This window comes from Rana temporaria, chromosome 3 (genome assembly GCF_905171775.1).
Source record: "Rana temporaria chromosome 3, aRanTem1.1, whole genome shotgun sequence".
Taxonomy (NCBI): domain Eukaryota; kingdom Metazoa; phylum Chordata; class Amphibia; order Anura; family Ranidae; genus Rana; species Rana temporaria.
This window is the reverse complement of record NC_053491.1, coordinates 190,650,325-190,674,517: the sequence shown is the minus strand read 5'-3', so window position 1 is coordinate 190,674,517 and position 24,193 is coordinate 190,650,325. Positions and strand designations below refer to the sequence as shown.

The window sequence follows — 24,193 nt, the reverse complement described above, 5'->3', positions numbered from 1 at the left end:
CAATGTTAGTGGGGGTGGTTTTTATGTAAGTTTTTTATTTTTATTTTTTTTTTTTCTCTCTTTCTTTCTCTTTTTCCTATTCCTCTTCCTTATTATTAGTATATAGGGGTAGGGGCAGGTTATGCCCCCTTAGAAATAGGCAGGTTGGCACATAGATAGAAATGAAGGGAAGGGAGGAGAATTACCTCCCTCTATCACTTAGAAACATAAAATTTAATTTAAATAAGTAATGCACAGGGAGCCCCGGATGAAAGGGGGAAAAAAAAAAAAAGAGATAGTTTTTTTTTTTTTTTTTTTTTTTCCCTCTTCTCTTCACTAAGGTAGTAGATATCACTTAGAAATGTAATTTCTAATTTAATATGTTTTGCACGGGGTGCCTTCTTTAGGGAACTAGTTTATTTTTTTTCTATAGGGCACTGAAAGGTGATGAAAGGGTTTAAATAGTTATAGTTGCTATAAGGGGAGGGGGAAGGGAAAGGGTTTTTTTTTTTTTTTTTTCCAAATAGGGTAGAAGATATCACTTAGAAATTTATTTTCTAATCTAATAAGTTTTGCACGGGGTGTTTTTGATTAGGGGAATAGATTAAAAACAGGGAGGGGTTTTTTTTATTTTTTTTTTATTATTATTATTTTTTTTTTTTTTTGGCACATAGATAGAAATGAAGGGAAGGGAGGAGAATTACCTCCCTCTATCACTTAGAAACATAAAATTTTATTTAAATAAGTAATGCACAGGGAGCCCCGGATGAAAGGGGGGAAAAAAAAAGAAAAATAGTCAGTCGTACAAGGGTAGAGGGTTTTTTTTTTTTTTTTCCCTCTTCTCTCTTCAAATAAGGTAGTAGATATCACTTAGAAATTTAATTTCTAATTTAATATGTTTTGCACGGGGTGCCTTCTTTAGGGAACTAGTTTATTTTTTTCTATAGGGCACTGAAAGGTGATGAAAGGGTTTAAATAGTTATAGTTGCTATAAGGGGAGGGGGAAGGGAAAGGGACAGGGGTTTTTTTTTTTTATTTTTTTTTATTTATTTATTTTTTTCAAATAGGGTAGAAGATATCACTTAGAAATTTATTTTCTAATCTAATAAGTTTTGCACGGGGTGTTTTTGATTAGGGGAATAGATTAAAAACAGGGAGGGTTTTTTTTTTTTTCTCTCCCCAAATAAGGTAGTAGATATCACCTAGAAATCTAATTTTTAATTTAAATAAGTTCTGCATGGGGTGGTTTTCTAGGGGATTCGTTTTTTTTTTTTTCCTTTCTCCTCTCTCCTCTCGTTCTTCTACCCCTCTTCTCCTTTCATCTCTATCTTTTTCCTGTGTCGCTCTCTCTCCCTCTTCATCCCATGGGTATCTACAGTAGGGATTTTGCCATGTTAAACTGTGTACGCTCCAGGGAGGTTATTCCTATGGGCCTAGGTTATGTGGGAGCTGGAGATAGGGAAGGGAATAAGGGAGCGAAAGAAGGGATATATTTTTTTTTTTTTTTTTTATATATATTGACCAAAATAAGGGACTATAAAGAGACCATGTATGTGTTATATGTATGATAAGTTATAATGTGTTAGAATGCTATGTTGATGTTTGTTGTTATGTCAAAAACATATTTAATAAAAAAAAATGGAAAAAAAAAAAATACATTTTGCCCTAATATACAAGTAGCGTCATGTCACAATTGAGTATAAAAAAAGAAGTGAGGCGCCTCTAAGTGTGGCAATCTGGTTACATTTAATGAAGGTACAACATTTAGCAACTCACATGGTTGATGATTAAGAGGCACATCTAGGTATGCAGGGATCCGGGGTAAAGTTGTCCATATAGACCGTCCTCCTCGCTGCCATCGATGTCATCCCTTCAACGCTGCGCTCCACGAGAGCTTCAAGTCTCACTTTTAGGGTAGTATTCCCAGTCATGATTGCAGACTGACATCGGTGAGAGACGACGGTGCAGTGGATGGTCTACGTGGACAGCTTTACCCCGGATCCCTGCATACTTAGGCCCCGCACACACGACCGAACATGTCTGCTGAAACTGGTCCGCGGACCGTTTTCATCGAACAGATCCGCTGGTGTGTACAAGGCCTTAGATGTGCCTCTTTTACTCATCAACCATGTGAGTTGCTAAATGTTGTACCTTCATTAAATGTAATCATATTGCTACACTTAGAGGTGCCTCTCTTCTCTTTTATACTCTGTAGCTCCTGCTGGATTTTGTTTCTAATCCCCTTGTGGAGCCTGCCATTTGTGGATGGACATTTTATGGTTACACAACACACATTGCTATAATCTTTTTATATGGACTATAAACTGAAGGATTTTTTGAATAAATGGTTGTGGAACAAATCATTTGAGTTTCCATTATTTCTTATGGGGAAATACGTTTTGATATACAAGTGCTTTGGATTACAAGCATGTTCCTGGAACAAATTATGCTCACAATCCAAGGTTTTACTGTATATAAAGCATATAAAGGCTGACTAATACACAAATATGCTGTTAATAATGGTGGGAGTGTATGTAATGCAGTAAGGTAACGAGTGTTGTGATTACATTTTAGGTGATTTTTTTTGATCTGTCCTTATGCTGTATATCCAGGACGACGTCTACAAAGAATATGTAAACATGATGATGAACATAGTCCTTCTGTCGATGATTCTTTGCATATCTTTGTCTTTCTGGATAATATCTATAACTGCAAGTAATTATTATGGTGAGTATTCTGTCCAGGGGGTAATTTGTGACTAAAGGAAATAAATAGTAGATAGTTTACAGTGTTTCCATCTTTCACTTCTAAACAGATTTCTGTTGGCTTTTATTTATTTTTTAATTAGTATTATTAATTTATTTGTTTTTGGTTAGGGTAAGGGGGTTAGGAATAGGATTAGGGGTTAATTATTTATTTACTATTAGTATTAATTTGTTTTTGTGTATTTATTTTGCACTTATTTATTCTTGTTCAAATATTTTATTAGTAAAAGAGAAGAAAACATTCACAAAATGTAGACATATAGGGCCAGATCCATGAAGCAGTTATGCTGGCGTATCTATTGATACGCCGCGTAACTGCTAGGTTACGCCTGCTAGGTTACAAAACAAGATACGCCTGAAGCTGGGCTAGATCCAACTGGTGTACGTCTTAGTACGTCGTCGGATCTAAGGTGCATATTTACGCTGGCCGCTAGGTGGCGCTTCCGTCGATTTCTGCATAGAGTATGCAAATTAGCTAGATACGCGAATCCACAAAGGTACGTCCGGCCGGTGCATTTTTTTACGTCGTTTCCGTAAGGCTTTTTTCGGCGTAACGTTACCCCTGCTATATGAGGCGTAGCCAATGTTAAGTATGGACATCGGGCCAGCGTTGAATTTTTTTGTCTTGTACGTCGTTTGGGTAAAACGTTCGCGAATAGGGCTTTGCATAGAATGACGTTCACGTCGAAAGCATTGGCTTGTTGCGGGTTAATTTGGAGCATGCACACTGGGATACCCCCACGGACGGCGCATGCGCCGTTCAGAAAAGACGTCATTTGCGTCGGGTCAAGACGTATTCACATAAAACACGCCACCATCTCATCCATTTGAATTGCGCACCCTTACGCCGACACAGTTACACTATGCCGCCGTAACTTACGGCGCAAATTCTTTGTGGATACGGGAAATATGCTGTAAGGTACGGCGGCGTAGTGTATCTGAGATACACTACGCCGGACTTAAAGAACCGTCGCGCTACGTGGATCTGGCCCATAGTGTAGCCTCCAGAGAAGGGGAATATAGCTTAAGATGCCAAAAACTAACGTTTAACTGATTTGGGTCGCAGCCCGCACATTTGACAATGGCAGATCCATATAGAACATATAGGTATATAACTATCGTAATGTTCTGAAATATTAGAGGTCATATACACTAAGCTTCAGGAGGAGAGAACTCTCAGAGAGGTGGTATCAATGGGTGGAAACATGTAGCCCAGTGTACAAGGGGCATCTAACGATATAAGGATTAAAATGAAATGAAAGAAGATAAACCATATAATAGATGAGAGTGGTGATGAGGGGGTACCGTATATTATGGTTGTCAAGTCGGACAAAATCCTGAAACATCTAATTTAGCTGGGATCAGGGCATGCCCTTATAGTTAGAGTGGAGTATTGTAAGTCTGGGTGGCTAGTGTGTATGGAATCTGACAGGGGGGAAGAAAGGGTATAGGAAGGGGAAGAGAAGAGGGGAATCCTGGGGGGTGGTGAGTTAGGGCCTATGTATCTATGTGACTCGGGCAGCAACATTTTCATAACGTTCAAGGGGATAATAGCATTTCATCAGAATCTGAGGGGATGAAGTGGTCAATCCATGGCCACCATAGGCGTTCATATTTGGGAGTTTTGTCCTGTAGGACTTCTTTTATTTTGGCATGAATCGTGGCTTAGGTTATTCTGTTTTTGGTCTCTGTAATGTTGAGAAGAGGGTTTTTCTATGCCTTGGCTATAGTTTGTTTAGCCGCAGTGGTAACCTGCAGGAGGAGCTTAAATTGGAGGCGGGTCACTTCTTGGGTTTTTTTATTGAGTAAGGTTGTAGCTGGATTAGGGTCCAGTGAGTTGTTTAAAAAATATGGAAAATTTCAGTCCAAAAGGTTGTTACCAGTGGACAGGTCCCACCAAATGTGAAGGTGGGTGCCTCCTTCTGTGCAGCTGTGAAAGCAGAGAGAGGAGTATGAGGCCAAGAATTTGGAAATCCGGGCAGTGACAAGGTACCAGCGCATGAGGACTTTATAGTTCTTCTCCAATGCAACGATATTTTGAGAGGCCAATTTTAAGTGGCTTCCCATATGTCTGTCAAGTCTTTGACGTCTAGTTGAAGTCCTAGATCCCGCTCCCATTTAGTTGCATAGTGGATTGATGAATGGTGTGGGGGGTCAGTTAGTTGAGCGTAGAGGTCGCAAATTAGCTTGCGAGCATGTGGATCTTTGTTGCAAGTGCGCTCAAATCTCTACGTATACAGGGGGTATAGAAATGTTTAATTTAGAGATATCGGAGAAGTTCTGTGCTCGGGAGACTATGGGTTTCGCATAGGGATGGGAATGGCTTAAAGGTGTCTGGTGTGGTAAACTTTTATATGATAAGATTGGATGAAGTCCATCTGTTAAAGGACTCTGGAGAGATCCAAGCAAGGTAAAAACCCGGGTTGCGGAGGTATGACAGAAGTGGGTTATGTGGGGATAGGAGGCCAAATTATTTTTTAAGTCCTGTCCCAGATGGTTAAACTATGTTGGGTGATGGGATTTCAAATGGTTTTGCGGTCACGCGGGTGGAGCTATAGCATGTTGGCTACTGATAATAGATCACAGTCAACAGATTCAATTGCAACCCAGAGTGGAGTTTCTTGTGTGGCGTGGTATTTAGGTAACTGTAAAGTTGGGGGTTCTAAGGCGCCAGCCCCGCCCCCCAGGTTTTGGGAAGGAAACGTATGTTTCTGGCGATGCGAGGTTTTGCCCCAGATATATTGGAGTGTATGTCTTTGTAAGATTCAAAGAAAGTGGAATGGGACGGGGATCGGTAATACAGTCTTTTCGGCAATATGGTCATTTTAGTAATGGTAATGCAGTCCAACCATGCCAGGGGTAGCGCAGACCAAAAGGACATAAGTTTGGTTAGTTAAGTTGGGTAATTAGATGAGTATAACGCCGCAGGGTCAGCAGTTAGGTTGATGCCAAGGTAAGGGATATAACGTGGTGACCAGGAGAATAGGAGAGCCTGTTGGAGTTGGGTAAGGAGTGACGCAGTTAGTAAAATGTTAAGGGCTTTTGCTTTTTGTGAGTTCACCGCTAGGCCTGATATAGCCGCAAATTTGTCTAGGGCCTTAAGAAGATTAAGGGAAGAGATTAAAGGAGAAGAGAGGAAAAGGAGGATGTCGTCTTCAAGCAGGCAAAGTTTATGTTGTTGTCCCCCAGCTCAACGCCTTTTATATCTGGATTAGAACGGATTAATTGGGCTAAGGGTTGTATAGCTAAAGCGTAAAGGAGTGGGGATAGGGGGGCATCCTTGTTTTGTCCTGTGTTGTACAGGGTATGGGTCAGACCTATACCCTGCATAGCATAGGTAGGCTGTGGGGGAGGTGTATAAGGATATCCACGATAGAAAATGGGGTCCAAATCCCCAGCGACATAGTACAAAGTTCAGATGATGCATCAAATGCCTTTTAATGTCCAATGACACGAAACAGGTTGGTATGTTGCTAGTCCGGGCCACATGGGCAATCGGAACCACCCGCCTAACATTGTCTCCAGCTTGCCTGGAGGGTATAAAGCCCCCCTGGTTTTTATGTGTGAGCATCCCAATGATCTGGTTTAAGCAAGTGGAAATGATCTTTCCCATAATTTTGATATTTAAGTTAGTGACACTAAACCTTGTTGTGTTTGTTATTTAAAAAAAAAAATCATATTTACCTCCCACTGTGCAGTTCGTTTTGCATTATGTGGCCCCGATCACCATCTTCTGGGATCGCCCAATGGCGTTCACGGCTCCTCCCTGCATTGGTAAACCCCCTGGGAGAAGCATTCTCCCTGGGGGTTACCTTGAATGTGCACTCCCGAGTCCAGCATTTGCGTCTATAGACACAGAAGACCGGACTCGGCCCTGCCCCCCTGTCCAATGGCTGTGCTGCTATCAATCTATCCAATCAAGAGCTGAGAACCCCCGGGCAGAGGAAGAGAGCGTCCCTGCCAAGGGATCGAAGGGCTCAGGTGAGTAAAATGGGGGGGGGGGGCTAGGTGGCCAGTCAGTGTCACAAGATTTTTCACCTTCATGCATAAGGTGCATGAAGGTAAAACACAAGGGTTTACATCCCCTTTTAAGTAATGAGATGGGGCAGTAGTTAGCCCAGAATGAGTCATCTGAGTGTGACTTAGGCAACATGGACACAATAGCAGAAAGGGCGTCAGCTCGGCATGATTGGCCCTTCTGGATCGCGTTAAAGGCCCAAACTAGCAGGGAGGTGAGAATGTCTGCAAAATGCTTGTAATAGGCAGCTAAAAAGCCATCTGTACCCGAGCGTATGTTGGTTTTGAGGGCCTTGGTCGCAGTGGTTTCTTCTATATCTGAGATGGGATATTCAAGGGAGGCCTGTTGTGGGGCTGATAGGGTTGGGAGGTTGAGATTAGAGTGCTGTAGTCTGGGCTTCATCGAAGTTTGTTTTGGCAGAATAAAGGTCTGAAAGGTGCCTGCGGAAGTGGGCTAAAATGTTTATATGGTTGCTAGATTAAGAGTCCTTGGAGGTTTTAAGTCTAATAGGTTTATGGGATGATTAAGTCCACGGAGGGTCAGGACGAGAAAGTTTTCCGGTTTATTGCCTTTCATGTAGTTTCTGTCTGGACTGACATAGTCTTTTCAGCAGATTCTGTCAGAAAGAGGTCTAGTTCCAGTCTGGCCTATTCTAGAGTCTGTTTGTGTGTGGGGTCATCTTGGAATGCAGAGTGAGCCTGAGAAAAGGCAGACTCAACTTGTTGATGCAGTATGTGGCGTTCCTTTTTAAGATGAGCAGCCTTGCTAAAAAGGACACCTCGAATTTCAGGTTTATAGGCTTCCCCTAAGGTCAGCGGTGAGATATCTTCAGTGTTGTAATAGTTGTTGAAATGTGAGTTTCTGTGGACTGGATGGGACTGAGAAGGGGGATTTATCTAGAAAGGGGTAGATCACCTGATTTGAGTCCCCACCAATAAGAACAGTACCCCGCTTAAGGTTGTCTATGACTTGCAATAAATGGGAGAGGAATGGTGTGGGCTTAAGATAAGGGGCATAATATGATACCACCGTGACTTCTTCATAATGGAGGTGGCCAGTCAAGATAATAGATCTGCCTTTGGGTTCCTTGATTTCTGCCCGGAGTGTAAAGGGGGAGGTTCGATGGAAGGCTATCGGCGCCCCTCTCTGCTTGGTGTCTGCCAAAGCGGTAAGGATCTGTGGATAAGCTTGGTCAAAAAACTTGGGTTGGTGGAATTTAGAGAAACGAGTCTATTGCAGGCATACCACATGGGCCTTGGATGATGCAAAAGAGTGTAAGGCTTTAACTCTTTTTTTTTTTTATTATTATATATATATATTTTTTTTTTAGGTAAGTTCAACCCTTGAACATTGAGAGTGTGTACGTTTTAGTGTGGGATTGCAGGAGTTTGTGTGGACAAGCAAACTGCCTCCCCCTGGGATTTAGAAAGCATAAATAGGAAGGAGGAGGGAGAAACCAGATAGGGGGGTATTTTAAAAAGTGTCACCGGCGCAAAAGAAATATATTAAAACTGTGCGTGATCTGCTGCAATACTGTGTAAGCCCTCAATAGGGGGATTAGATGTGCATAAAAATAAAAATGTTATTGTGCTGATCTAACTCTCCAAAGAACTCTCTGGGAGTGCTTTATATACTGTGAGCTAATTAAGTGCATGAACAACCATATGTTAAAAGTATATATTATATCAGGTACAGTTATATGCCCGATGTCCTATGTGAATAAACTTTTGTGAATCGATCAATTATTATACCAAAATTAGTAAATAAAAATATATACATATAAATGTGAAATTCAATACATATATGTATAGCATAAATGGTGCTGTGGACTCAATACTTAAAGTGCGCCCCAAAGTTTGATATCAGCTTAAGCTTCAATACACCATAATATTCCTGCGTGGAAGAAAATGGCCCTTTATGAGGCTCAAGACTGGCCACAGTGAAAAAACAAAACAAAAATACAAACAAAAAAAACAGAAAGCCAAAGTGAAAAATGAAAAACACAATGGAAAAAAAGTCCCAAACTATAAAATGCAAAATGCACCAGCTGCGCTGGGTCCTCCAATTCTGGAACAACAGTCAATATTTCTATTGTCCCATGTGGTCCAATAGGATATGTGGGCTCAAATGCTGGTAATACTGGTTACATATAGAAAGGTGCAACTATCTCTTCCACCCGACAATGATGTGCCACCATCACCAATGGTTGAATTCAACACTTACCAGACCCCGGATAATAAAAAGCCCCACAATGGCGTCTTTCTTATTCCGTCACTGGTGTTCCTCCTTCTTCTCCCTCTTACAAGATGTCCTTATTTCCTCAAAGACAAGGGGCTCATCATAGTGTAGTATGTAAAATTCATTTATTAAAATATTAAAAACAAATACACTTACAGAAAGGAGTGCCTCTAACCGGCACTGAGTATCTTTCGCACGCGTTTCGCTTAACTTCTACGCGTTTCGCAGTTTTTGCGTCATCAGGAAAGCTTCCTGATGACGCAAAAACTGCGAAACGCGTAGAAGCTGTCTGGACACACAAGAGGGGGAAGCACACTAACGCGCTGGGACCACTTGTAGCAACACACAAGGTCAGGAGCGGGGCTTTCATACCTTCCGAGTAGGGTTGTCCAGATACCGATACCAGTATCGGTATCGGGACCGATACCAAGTATTTGCGGGAGTACTCGTACTCGTGCAAATACCCCCGATACCTAAATAGAATACTTCCCCCCCCCCCCTTTCCCCCCCGCCGCTGCATCGCACCGCCACATCAAGGGACATGGCTAGAGGGACATTGCTGCATATGTGAGGGACATGGCTAGAGGGACATGGCTGCATATGTGAGGGACATGGCTAGAGGGACATTGCTGCATATGTGAGGGACATGGCTAGAGGGACATTGCTGCATATGTGAGGGACATGGCTAGAGGGACATTGCTGCATATGTGAGGGACATGGCTAGAGGGACATTGCTGCATATGTGAGGGACATGGCTAGAGGGACATTGCTGCATATGTGAGGGACATGGCTGCATATGTGAGGGACATGGATAGAGGGACATGGCTGCATATGTGAGGGACATGGCTAGAGGGACATTGCTGCATATGTGAGGGACATGGCTAGAGGGACATGGCTAGAGGGACATGGCTGCATATGTGAGGGACATGGCTAGAGGGACATGGCTGCATATGTGAGGGACATGGCTAGAGGGACATGGCTGCATATGTGAGGGACATGGCTAGAGGGACATGGCTGCATATGTGAGGGACATGGCTAGAGGGACATGGCTGCATATGTGAGGGACATGGCTAGAGGGACATGGCTGCATATGTGAGGGACATGGCTAGAGGGACATGGCTGCATATGTGAGGGACATGGCTAGAGGGACATGGCTGCATATGTGGGGGACATGGCTGCATATGGGGGGGACATGGCTGCATTTGGGGACACATTTAAAAAAAGTATCGGTATTTGGTATCGGTGACTACTTGAAAAAAAGTATCGGTACTTGTACTCGGTCCTAAAAAAGTGGTATCGGGACAACCCTACTTCCGAGACACCACATATACGCTGGTCAGCGGCTAAAACGGTTGACACTGCCAAAGATACTCAGTGCCGGTTAGAGGCACTCCTTTCTGTAAGTGTATTTGTTTTTAATATTTTAATAAATGAATTTTACATACTACACTATGATGAGCCCCTTGTCTTTGAAGAAATAAGGACATCTTGTAAGAACACCAGTGACGGAATAAGAAAGACGCCATTGTGGGGCTTTTTTATTATCCGGGGTCTGGTGAGTGTTGAATTCAACCATTGGTGATGGTGGCACATCATTGTCGGGTGGAAGAGATAGTTGCACCTTTCTATATGTAATCAGTATTACCAGCATTTGAGCCCACATATCGGCTATGGCGCGTCACGCTTCCCGAAAATAGCCAAAATAGGACTTCGCTTTTCACGGCGCCTGCGCAGTCAGCTCCGATGTCTGTGCGCAGGCGCCGTATAGCGCCGTGAACAGCCGCGTCCTACTCCGGCTATTTTCGGGAAGTGTGACGCGCCATAGCCGGCCGTCAATCACGTTCCCTCTGCATAGGAACGCCCATTCCCCGCGGGGAGTCTGAAACTTTACTACGCGATTAAACTGTGAGTACGGCGCCAAAATAAAAAATAAAGGCATACTGTAGCTCGCGCTAGTATGCTGAATGGCATGCTAGAAACTTGTTTTTCAGGGTGAACCACCGCTTTAAGATTGTAACAAAAAATAAATAACCCCATGTTAGGAAGCTAGTTCAGCTAATGCAAATTCTTCTGCAGCTACTTCTCATTCCCTAAAACAAATTCTCATGAGCAGTAGCTGTAGAAGAATTTGCATTAACTGCAGAAATATTTGCATTAGCTGCATGAGAATTGGTTTTAGCAAATGAGCATTAGGGATTGATTAGTAGGTGCAGAAGAATTTGCATTAGCTGTATGAGAATTTGTATTGGCTGAACTTACTTCGTGACATAGGGTTATTTTATTTTTGTTAGGGTTAAGATGTAAATTCTACTAATAATAATAATAGTTAATGAATAAATTAAAATAAATACGCTAATAAAAAATAATCATAAATTCAATAAATACTAAGTAATAATAAATAACCCCTAACTTTTAAAAAAATAAAAATTATAATAAGCACCCTTACAAAAATATATAAATGACTATTATTTATTATTATTATTATTATTATTTTTTTTGTTTGGGTATTTTATTATTTCTAATAATTATTTTTAAGGTTGGAGGTTAATTATCACTTATGTATTATTACATATTATTTTTTATTATGAGGATTTTTTGTTATTTGTGTATTTTTAGTTTACATTTATTCATATATTTTTGCTATTTTATGTTCCAGAATTCTTAGTTTGAGCAGAAAATTATGCGCACAAAAACACACGAATGGCGCATTTCTATGGGAATAAAAATGCGCCAAAAATGCTCTGCCCGATTCGAGCTATTAAAAACTTTTTTTTTTTGCGCTTCAGTTAACTTGGAGTGGAGATGTGAAACATTTTTGAGCTACAAATACTGCAGCTTTTAATATATTGACACTTACCTGTCCAGGGCGCCCTCGATGTCGACAGCCGCTTGGCTCTTGGCAGCCCTCGCCGCCATCCTCGGTGAGGGAATCCTGGTTCCCTACTGCGCCTGCGCGTTCCTTGTTGTCTTCTGGGAACTGTGTGTTTCCCAGAAGACAGCGGGGGAGGACAGTGTAGGCGCAGGAAGTGGCGTAGGTCACCGCAGTGATCTATGCCAGGAAGTGGGAGCAAATACCTATATTAGACAGGTATCTGCTCCCTCCTCCCCCCTGAAAGGTGCCAAATGTGACACCGGAGGGGGGGATTCCAAAAAGTGGAAGTTCAATTTTTTGGTGGAACACCGCTTTAAATTGTTTCTTACTTTTTCTTTTTTCTTTTTTCTGCGTTGATGCAACGTCCTCCTTGAGCTCTTAAACCTCAAATTTTCTCACTCATTTCCATTTGTTTGAAACAAGTAGTGCAGGTTAGTTGTGGTCATGTGCACTGCCCTATGCACACTATAAATTCAGTAATTCCTAGTCTAGTCCTTTGCAAGAGTGATAAATAGAGGGTGGCTATGCTTTTACTTACAGCAGGACCATGGAGAAGAAATGTAGCCACCCTCTAACGGGAAGTCATATCAGAGCAGCAAGACAAAAGTGTAGAGATTTGGAGCTGAGAACAATACAAGGTACTTTTGAGTTAGGAATACATAGTTTAATCATATATATATAACTCAACGTGTGTGTATGTATGTTCCAGCATCACGTCCAAACGGCTAAAGATATTAATATGATACTTGGCACTCATGTTACTTATATGTCAGCAACAAACATAGGATAGGTGGTTTAACCCTTACCCACCCCCATTTGCCATGGTCGGGGTTTTCCTTTAAAGTCCCATTCAACTCTATGGGAAATACATGTTACTTCATAACTTCCAAACGGCTGTACATATTTCGATAACACTTGGTCACATGTTACTTATATGTCCACTTAAACTATAGGATAGTTAATTTATCCCTTAACTACCCCCATTTGTGAGGGTCGGGGTTTTTGTTTAAAGTCCCATGCAAATCAATGGGAAATGTATGTTCCCACATAACTTCTGTACGCCTGGAGATATTTCAATAATACCTGGTACACATATTACTTATATGCCAAAGTAAAATATATGACAGTTAAATTAACCCTTACCTACACCCTTATATAAAAGATGGGTATATTTATATTACTATGATTTTCCTCCCCAAAAGGTTAAGATAGGAAGACCGGGCAACGCCGGGTATTCAGCTAGTAGAATATATAAGTTGAGTTATTAAAATGATCCCATACTTCTTTCCTAGTGGAAGTATAAAGGTCACCAGGTAGTTCCAATTTTTTTTATTTCTGTTCTTTTGTTTTACCAGGTACACTGCGTCCAATTTCGCCATGGCGTTGGTTGTTTTCTGTGATTGCTCCGATTATTATTGTGTCACGTGGCTTAAAAAAGAAGAGCTTGGATAATAGTGGAGCTCTTGGAGGTATGTTATGGTCCTTAATTCACTGTCTCTGGATTTTGCAATAATTTTGTTTTCAGTTCTTGTACCAGAAGACAGTCGAGACAAGTAATTATAAAAAGCTATATGTGAAGTCTGGTATAATTTTGTTTTACCTAAGCAAAGAATACAATCCTAAAAAGTACTATTGCAAAGCTGTAAATGTAACCGTTTAAAGAGGTTGTAAACTCTTGCAGTGTCCAGCCCCCCGTCTTACTTACCTGAGCCCCGAATTTCTGTGGGCGCGTCCCCACCATCTTTCTCTCTTTGGAGTCCCGGCTTTGATTGGATAGATTGATAGCAGCCCAGCCATTGGCTCCCGCTGCTGTCAATCAAATCCAATGGCGAGGGCATCTATGGACGCCAAGTATATGACACAGGAGCATGCGCATGAGGTAACCCCCTCGGGAGAGAGCTTCCCAGAGGGGGTTATATAGTGCGGGGAGGAGCCTTGAGAGCCGCCATGGGCACCCAGAACCGGTGGATCGGGGCCACTCTGTGCAAAACGAACTGCACAGTAGAGGTATGTATGACATGTTTGTTATTAAAAAAAAAAAAAAAAAAAAGAGAACATTAAGTGTCACTTTAAAATATATATGTGTGTGGGTGTGTATATACACACCCACACCCCACTTTTAAGTATACAATGGGGTTTATTTACTAAGGCTGGAAAGCACAAAATCGGGCTCACTTCTGCATAGAAACCAATGAGCTTCTAACCCCAGCTTGGTTAATTAGGCTTTGGTAATAAAACCTGAAAGTGCATTGGTTTTTATGCAGAAGTGATCCTGATTTTGCGCTTTGTGTACTTAAAAGTGGGGTATGCCTGTACATGCATACAATACAGTATCTCAAAAAAGTGAGTACACCCTCACATTTTTGTGTGTGTGTGTGTGTATGTATATATATATATATATATATATATATATATATATATAATCTCTTTTCATGTGACAACACTGAAGAAATTACACTTTACTACAATGTAAAGTAGTGAGTGTGCAGCTTGTATAACAGTGTAAATTTGCTGTCCCCTCAATAATCCAACACAGCCATTAATGACTAAACCACTGGCAACAAAAGTGAAAATGTCCAAATTGGGCCCAAGGTGTCAATATTTTGTGTGGCCACCATAATTTTCCAGCACTGTCTTAATTGGGCATGGAGTTTACAAGAGCTTCATAGGTTGCCACTGGAGTTCTCTTCCACTCCATGTCCATGAAGATAATCACGGAGCTGGTGGATGTTAGACCTTGCACTCCTCCACCTTCTGTTTGAAGATGTCCCACAGATGCTCAATAGGGTTTAGGTCTGGACACATGCTTGGCCAGTCCATCACCTTTACCCTCAGCAATAGTTGTCTTGAAGGTGTGTTTGGGTTCGTTATCATGTAGGAGTTCTGCACTGAGGCCCAGTCTCCAAAGGGAGGGGATCATGCTCTGCTTCAGTATGTCACAGTACATGTTGGCATTCATGGTTCCCTCAGTGAACTGTAGCTCCCCCAGTGCCAGCAGCACTCATGCAGCCCCAGACTATGACACTCCCACCACCATGTTTAACGGTAGGCAAGACACCCTTGTCTTTGTACTGCTCACTTGGTTGCCGCCTTGAGAACATCTGAACCAAATAAGTTTATCTTGGTCTGACCGCAGGACATGGTTCCAGTAATACATGTCCTTAGTCTGCTTGTCTTCACAAAACTGTTTGCGGGCTTTTTTTGTGCAACATCTTTAGAAGAGGCTTCCTTCTGGGACAAAAGTAATGCAGACCAATTTGATGCAGTGTGCAGCGTATGGTCTGAGCACTAAGAGGCTGACCCCCACCCCTTCAACCTCTGCAGCAATGCTGGCAGCACTCACCTGTCTATTTCCCAACGCCAACCTCTGGATATGAGACTGACCACGTGCACTCAACTTCTTTAAGTGACCGTGGTGAGGCCTATTCTAAATGGAACCTGTCCTGTTTAACCGCTGTATGGTCTTGGCCACAGTGCTGCAGCTCAGTTTCAGGGTCTTGGCCATCTTCTTATAGCCTAGGACATGTTTATGTAGAGCAACAATATTTTTTTGGGGATTCTAAGAGTTCTTTCCTATGAGAAGCCATGTTGAACTTCCTCCAGTGACCAGTATGCGAGAGTGAGAGCAATGACACCACATTTAACACACCTGCTCCCTATTCACGCCTGGGACCTTGTAACACTAACAAGTTGCATGACACTGGGGAGAGAAAATGGCTAATTGGGCCCAATTTGGAAATTTTAACTTAGGAGTGTACTTACTTTTGTTGCCAGTGGTTTAGACTGTGGCTGTGTGGAGTTATTTTGAAGGGACAGCAAATTTACACTTATGCAAGCTGTACACTCACTACTTTACGTTGTAGCAAAGTGTCATTTCTTCAGTGTTGTCACATGAAAAGATATAATAACATATTTACAAACGTTGGGGAGGATATTTTCTTGGCACACTTTGGGCCCCTTAGTATTAATTGATCATAGTTTAAATGCCAAGGCCTACGTGAGTAATGTTACTGACCATGGTCATCCCTTTATGACTACAGTGTACCCATCTTCTGATGGCTACTTCCAGCAGGATAATGCACCATGTCACAAAGATCAAATCATCTCACTACTGGTTTCTTGAACATGACTATAAGTTCACTGTATTCCAGTGGCTTCCACAGCAGCGTTAATTTCATCAACTAAAACTAAAATGCCATTTTAGTCATAAGGCTAAAACTAAATTGAAATTTGGCATCAAAATTAACACTGGTCCGTAGTGCATGTTCATACCTTAATAACATATCAGGCCCCGTACACACGATAGAATCCATCCGCTGAAAAATCTCAGCGGATCGGTTTCAGCGGATAGATCCTTTGGTGTGTACATTCCTGCGGATATTTATCCGCGGAAATTTCCCAATTCCAGCAGATAAAAATTTGTAGACATGTCTACAAATCTATCCGCTTGAATTGGCTCCCGCGGATCGATCCGGTGGTCTGTACAGACTCACCGGATCAATCCGTCCGAAGGGATCCCCCGCATGCGTCGTAATGATTCGACGCATGCGTGGAATTCCTTTTATGACAGCGTCGCGCACGTCGCCGTTATCGCGAGGGGATTTCGGCGCGGATTTCGATCCGATGGTGAGTACACTCCATCGGATCCAAATCCGTGGAAATCCTCGAAGATTTATCCGCGGATACGGTCCGGTGGACCGTATCCGCGGATAAATCCTCCCACGTGTACTAGGCCTTAGATTTTTTACTCCAGCAGTATATAATGGGTTTGTAGAGAAATTGTAGAGAAATTCTTCAAATAATGCATTACAATTTTTAAGTACACCAATTAAATTTTAGATGACTAAAATTCATTTTAGTCAACTGAAATGTCCTGGAGATTTAGTCGACTAAATACGATTAAAACTAAAACAATTGCAGAAGACTAAATCAGGACTAAAACTAAATTTTCTGCCAAAATAAGCACTGTTCCACAGTCACCAGATCTCAGTCCAATAGAGCAGCTTTGGGATGCGATGGAATGGGATATTTGCATCATGGAAGTGCAGCCGAGAAATCTGCTGCAATGGCGTGATGCTATCATGTCAATATGGACCCAAATCTCTGAGGAATGTTTCCAACATCTTGTTGAATCTATGCCAGTTCTGAAGGCAAAAGGGGGTCCAACCTGACACTAGCAAGGTGTACCTAATAAAGTGGCCAGTGAGTGTATAATAGCCCTGTTGAAAATGGAAAAAGAAAAGCTCAAATTGGCTCCTAGTTTCAAGAAGGCATGCTAACATGCCCCTCTCATTTACAATATGTGTCTTATTAGGTTATTCCGTGAAGATCCTGTTTTTCTATAAACGATGACTGTCCCAAGTCTAATTAATTTGCTTGCATATTATATTGATGTGATTTTATCTAACTGCCCTTTCTTATTTGTTTTGATGAGGCAGTCAGTTGTTTGTCATGTGAAATATATAGGAAACGCTTGGCGGAGACACAAACTCATGAAATTCATAATTAGAAGTTTCCCATAAATATGAAAACGCACACAACTGCAAGGAAATGTAAAAAAATTGTTACAGCTCCTTATATGTTGGTTGTTTTCATGGTTACTTTACCCACAACACAGTCCTAATTTTAAGGTGTTTTCCGGCCATAACAGGCTAGAGTGGAAGCATGGACAGCACTGCCCAGCTCCGAGCAAAGCTTAGCAGTGTGAGCTAAAAATTCTATGGTCACAGTAATGAGGTGCGGGGGAATGGGGGCTTCAGTAGGAGTGAGACTTTCTGTCCCACTTCCACCTTCCGCCCAGGGACCGCTTAGACGATACGTCATATCGCTTTTTTGGCGGCCCCTCAGTGAAGGCGATCACCTGGGACACATGATGGGTCCCAGGCGATCGCCTGTCCACTCGGGCAGTGCTGCACCGTTCGCGCATGTGCAGTGAGTGCCTGGCCGTGAAGCCGAAAGCTGTCACGGCCCGGTGCCCACAGTTACAATGGAGGCACCGGCAGAGAAAAGGGGGGGGGGAGAGGAGCGAAGCGGCGCTGGACCCTGGAACAGGTAAGTATGTTTATTAACCACTTCCAGACCTGCGCACGACGATGTACGTCCTATTTTTAAAGATTGATATCTCGGTAACGGCAGCAGCTGCTGCCACAACGGAGGTATCGATCTTTAGTGTGCGCGGTCCGGTACACGATAACGGTGGTCTCCGCGGCGAATCGCCGCGAGATCGCCGTTATCGGTGGCGGGAGAGGGGCCTCCCGCCGCTCTCCCGCACCCTCCGCAGGGTTACCGGAGCCGTCGGTAGCGGCGGAGGCGATCGGGACCGTTCGGCTGGTGACTGGGGACGAGACTGAAGGAAAAATCTCCTTCGCCCGTCCCCATAGCTCTGCTGGGCGGAAGTGACGTCAAAACGTCAGTCCCGCCCAGCCTCTTAAAGAAACATTTATTTTTTTTGTCATTTGAAAAAATGACAGTTTCAAATGTTTTTTTTTTTTTCTTGCATTTTAGTCTAATTATGAGATGTGAGGTCTTTTTGACCCCAGATCTCATATTTAAGAGGACCTGTCATGCTTTTTTGTATTACAAGGGATGTTTAAATTCCTTATAATAGGAATAAAAGTGATCAATTTTTTTATTTTTTTTCAGTGTAAAAAGTAATAAAATAAATAAAAATAAATAAGAAAACAAAAAAAAAAATTTTTTAAAGCGCCCCGTCCCGACGAGCTCGCGCGCAGAAGCGAACGCATACATGAGTAGCGCCCGCATATGAAAACTGTGTTCAAATCACACAAGTGAGGTATCGCCGCGATCGTTAGAGCGAGAGCAATAATTCTAGCCCTAGAGCTACTCTTTAGCTCAAAAAATGCAACCTATAGAATTTTTTAAACGTCGCCTATCAAGATTTTTAAGGGTAAAAGTTTGACGCCATGCCACGAGCGGGCGCAATTTTTAAGCGTGACATGTTGGGTATCATTTTACTCGGCGTAACATTATCTTTCACAATATGTAAAAAAATTGGGCCAAATTTATTGTTTTATTTTTTAATTTAAAAAAGTGAATTTTTTCCAAAAAAAGTGCGCTTGTAAGACCGCTGCGCAAATACGGTGTGACAAAAAGTATTGCAATGACCACTATTTTATTCTCTAGGGTGTTAGAAAAAAATATATATATAATGTTTGGGGGTTTTAAGTAATTTTCTAGCAGGAAAAAAATGTTTTAGGCCCCTTTCAGACGTCCGCTCCGTCTGTCCGTTCATTACAAGTCCGTTAACGGACTTGTAATGAATCCCTATGGGGACGCGTCCGTTAGCGGATGGAGCATCCGCGTCAGTCGGGTTCCGCTTTTCCGAACGGAAGAAACCCTATTTTTCTCTGCATCAGGTTCCCCATAGGGGACAGCGGAGCAGAGACAAGCCGGTCCCTGCACTGTGTGCGGGGACCGCCCTATCCGCCGACAGCTGAGCGGGGATCCTCGCTGAGCCGACGGAGACACACGGAGCGGACCCGGAAACGGTCCGCTCTGTGTGAAAGAGCCCTTAGTCTTACAAACACCAAATCTGAAAAACACCCAAGGTCTGGAAGTGGTTAAAAAGCAGCAGCTACACTTTTTGTAGCTGCTGACTTTTAATAAACAGCTGGAACTCCCCTTTAAGGCAATTTTTTTTTAAAGTTGTGGATAGAGTAGGATAGTGGTATTTCTGTTTGTGCTGGAGATATTCACCTTCCTATTTGTTGTGACCATTGTTGGTGAGGTGTAAATCCAAATATTTTGTGTTTACATCAGAGCTTTTTTAAAGGATAGGTTCATTTTTTTTAAATAAATGCACATCATTTTTTGCTAAGGAGCCTGCAGAGCATTGCACCCATGATCAGCAGATCGCAGGTGCAATGTCCAGCTCCTGCAAACTCTCAGCATAGCTGTCTGCCTGTACCTCGGCCAAACACTAACAGCCTTGCAACGCATTGAAAACTACAAGCTGTCAGTTGCAATGGCGAAAACTGTGAATTAATGAATGACATGGCTGTGTGAGAGGAGCCCTGCATTGCTGCGCTTTTTTTAAATGGTGACAGCGGGTGCGGGGAGAAGAGCGCTGGCCCACTGTCACGGGCGGGGGAAGCAGCAGATGTTGGAACATGTAACATGTTCTAAAAGTGAACTTATTATTTAAAGGTGTTGTAAAGGTTTGTTTTTTATTTTCTAAATAGGTTCCTTTTAAGCTAGTGCATTTTTGGTTCACTTAACTTTTCCTTCGATTTCCCTTCTAAATGTTGTTTTTTTTTTCTTTGTCACTTCCTGTTCCTCCTCAGTAAGCTGTTCTGGCTGACTAGCCCCCATGGATGATGGGGGCAAGCTTACTGAGGAGAAACAGGAAGTAAGAAATTCAGACAAAGAAAAACAAAATTTAGAAGGGAAATCAAAGGAAAAGGTAAGTGAACCAACAAGGCACTAGCGTAAAGGAACTTATTTAGGAAATAAAAAAACAAACCTTTTAGAGCCGGTTCACACTGGGGCAGCACGACTTCGGGGGCGACTCGGCCAGGCGTCCTGAAGACTACTTCAGAGGCGACTTGCAAAATGCCCCCAAGGTCGTACAAGAACCTTGCGTCGCTCCTATTAGAACGGTTCTATTGAATAGAATGGGACGCGACTTGTCAGGCGGCTGAGTCGCCGACGAGTCGCCCCAGTGTGAACCGGCTCTTGCAACCCTTTTAAAGGCAGATGAGGGAAAGTCCTCCAACAGGGACATTTGTTCATGTCACAACCCTCTAACATAGCAATTACATTCACATCACTTTGGAGAGATTTCCTTTCATTTGCCCAGAACAGGAAATCAAAAGAAATCTATTCAGCTGGATACAAGCAGAAAGTAATAATAGCTCAATAGGGGTTTAACCCTACTCCTATTTAAAACAACCAATGTATAGTGTATGTATGCTTTACATACACTAGAACTAATATGTGTACTGTGAATATAAAATCAAATCTGAGCCAATTTACAAGTAAAGGGTAAAAAAGATCTGACTAAACTGCTCCAGCTAAATAACATATGCTAGATTTCATATTTGCCCCACATTAAAGAATTACTGTATGTCTGCTGCAGATTTCTTGTTTGAGTTGTGTTTTTAATATCAAATTTTACAAATCCGACACTTGTCCAGTTACAAAAAAGCTTTCTTTATAAAATAAATATTTCTTTATCTTCCAGGGCTGTTGGTCGGGTTTCTCCTCACTATCGCCAACTTCAGCTTTTTCTCAGCTCTTCTTATGTTTTTTTTCACTTCCTCTAAACTTACCAAATGGAGAGGAGAAATGAAGAAGCGATATGATCCCGAATACAAGGAAGGTAAAGGCTAAACACCGATTGCACTAAATGCAGTATCTCACAAAAGTGATTACACCCCTCTCATTTTTGTAAATATTTTATTATATCCTTTCATGTGACAACACTGAAGAAATGACACTTTTCTACAATGTAAAGTAGTGAGTGTACAGCTTGTATAACAGTGTAAATTTGTGGTCCCCCCAAAATAACTCAACACACAGCGATTAATGTCTAAACCGCTGGCAACAAAAGTAAGTGAAACTGTCCAAATTGGTACAAAAGTGTCAATATTTTCTTCCCTGTCCCTGCTGAAGGAAAGCATCCCCACAACATGATGCTGCAACCACCATGTTTCACGGTGGGGATGGTGTGTTGAGGTTGATGTGTTTTCACCCACACATAGCCTTTTTTCTTTTAGGCCAAAAAGTAAAATTTTGGTCTCATCTGACCAGAGCACCTTCCACATGTTTGCTGTGTCCCCTACATGACTTCTTGCAAACGGGACTTCTTATAGCTTTCTTTCAACAATGGCTTTCTTCTTGCCACTCTTCCATAAAGGCCAGATTTGTGCATGAGTGCATGACTAATAGTTATAGTAGACCTTTAATATTGGGACTCTTGCCTGTCCTGCAACCCAGCGATGTCGGCAACCCAGCTGATGTTTCCATAGGCTCTCGAGTGCTGCTGCCGCCATTGCCTGTAAGGGAAACTGGCAGTGAAGCCTTGCGGTTTCATACCGGTTCGCCAATGCGCATGCGAGAAGCCCGCTGCGCTTTGTGAATTCCCAGCGATGGGGGAAGGAGGAGGTGGCCAATCTTTCGGGGGACCTTGATGCATTCTGCTACAGCCAGGTCTCTCGTAAGTGGGAACAAATACCTGTCAAAAACAGGAACCCTTTTGGCCCTCCACAAGGTGCTAAATGTGGCACTGGATGGAGGAGGAAGCAGATAAGCAGAGCTTCCCCTTTTTTGTGGAATTCTGCTTTTAAGCAAAAGTGAACCCATTAATTGTGTTTAAAAAAAAACAGTTGTAACTTTTTACATTGGATGTGCTCTCAACCAAACTGTCAAACCATCCAATGACTTATGTCATAACTGATCATATGTGCAGCATCATGGCAGTGGAAGAAAAAAAACTGAGGCCAAGATGGCAGCTTCCTTGGCTGAAATGATAGGAGGGTTTAGTTCCATTTTAAGTTAATTGTTTCATTTTTATTTATTTTTGTAAATTTTCTGTTTTTAGGAGGGCAACGAAATTGGATGCAGGTATTCTGTAATGGTGGTGTCCCAGCAGAGTTGGCTCTGCTTTACATGGTGGAAAATGGTCCTGGTGAGATTCCGATTGACTTTTCCAAGGAGTACACAGCTTCATGGATGTGTCTGTCACTTCTGGGATCTCTTGCCTGCTCAGCCGGAGACACATGGGCTTCCGAGATAGCTCCGGTTCTTAGCAAAAGTCCTCCTAGATTGATAACAACATGGGAAAAGGTTCCAGTGGGTAAGGAAAAATGTTTTGTGTATTTTACTGTTGGAGTCTGGAATCAAAATATATGTATATATGATATATTTGTTATAATTTCAATTATTATTTGTTTGCTAATGTTTGTTATTCATTCAGATTAGTTTCAGTTTTAAAACCAAATTCTAGCTATTATATCCAATTTCCAGAACTGTTTCCACCAGTTCCTCAATCGATTTGTTTGGAATGACAACCGGCTTCATTCAATCCAGAAGACTGAGGACATTCTGTAAGAACTGGTTATGTTGGACTTTTCCCCAGAAGGGCATCGCCTTGGCACACTGAACTTGCAATGTAATGATGCAGAGGGTGGCACTACACTGTCTACATCATTAAAGCTGTAGTAAAGCCTGCTTGGTGATTTTTTTTTTACCTAGGTATAAAATAAATATCCCCTAAACGTGCACCAAAGAGAGACCAGAGAGAAGGAGGATCTGGGCTGCCCTGTGCAGAACTACTGCACAGAGCAGGTAAGTTTAACATGTTTGTAGATTTTTTTTTTTTTTCTATAAAAATCTACAATCACATTGAGGGCAGTCCAGGTGACCCTGTGGAGAGATTGATTCACTAAAACGGGAGTTTGCAAAATCTGGTGCGGCTGTGTATGGTAGTCAATCGGCTTCTAACTTCAGCTTGTTCAATTTAAGTAGAAATACAGTGGTACCTTGGATTACGAACATAATTAGTTCCAGAAGAATGCTTGTAATCCAAAGCACTCGTATATTAAAGTGAGTTTCCCCATAGGAGTCAATGGAAACTCAGATAATTTGTTCCAGTGGCATTGCTAGTGTATGCAGTAGCCAGAGGTAGGGGGGGGGGGGGGGGGGGTTCGAGTGTCACTGGCACCTCTGGCCAAATGTGGTACTGCACACCCCAGAGGCTTGGATCTTGCTCGGCTTGCGAGACAACACTCGCAAACCGAGTCAGGATTTAAAAAAAATTAAAATTGTTTGCATTACGAAATGCTCTTAAACCAAGTTACTCGCAATCCGAGGTATTACTGTATATGCAAAACCTTTTATTTCATAATAAAAAAATAAATAAATTACCTTTAGTTATACTTTAAACTTGGACAAAAAACTGGAAGCTGTTTGGCTTCTATGCAGAGCTGCAACAGATTTTGCACTCTTTAGCTTTATGAAATCACCCCCCATGTGTCATGGGACCTTCCCGAAGGCATGTGCAAAAGAAAATAAACTGCAAAATACATGTAGGGGAGGAGCATGATTGGCTGTGAGCCTGAAGTTTGGGCTTCAAGAGATTGGTAAGTTCAATCCAAAAGTAGGCAGGGGCTTTAGACCTTTCTCTGTAACTACTCTCCTCCCTCATGGTTTCACCTTAATGCATTCTATCTCCCCTGCTGTTCAGAACACAATAGAACAGCAGGGGAGGTTGATGTACTAACATTGGATGGTTGGTACAGCAGCTCCTCCTGAGCTGTCAGGTTTTTTTTTTTTGTTCAGCTCTGCTGGGTTTAACAGAAA

General features: G+C 42.2%; 1 protein-coding gene across 5 annotated transcripts in view; it reads left to right on the top strand.

The window, feature by feature from the left end:
• Positions 1-24,193, top strand: part of TMEM19 (transmembrane protein 19) — a 39,124-nt gene that overhangs the window by 12,721 nt on the left and 2,210 nt on the right. For 3 of the 5 annotated variants that reach the window (XM_040343994.1, XM_040343992.1, XM_040343993.1), the window contains 4 exons: positions 2,554-2,706; positions 13,228-13,341; positions 21,075-21,212; positions 22,434-22,688. In XM_040343994.1, the coding sequence (XP_040199928.1) occupies positions 2,577-2,706; positions 13,228-13,341; positions 21,075-21,212; positions 22,434-22,688 (637 nt within the window). In that variant the 5' untranslated portion in view covers positions 2,554-2,576. The remainder of the gene's footprint in view (positions 1-2,553; positions 2,707-13,227; positions 13,342-21,074; positions 21,213-22,433; positions 22,689-24,193) is intronic. The other 2 variants (XM_040343995.1, XM_040343996.1) reach the window with 1 other exon arrangement.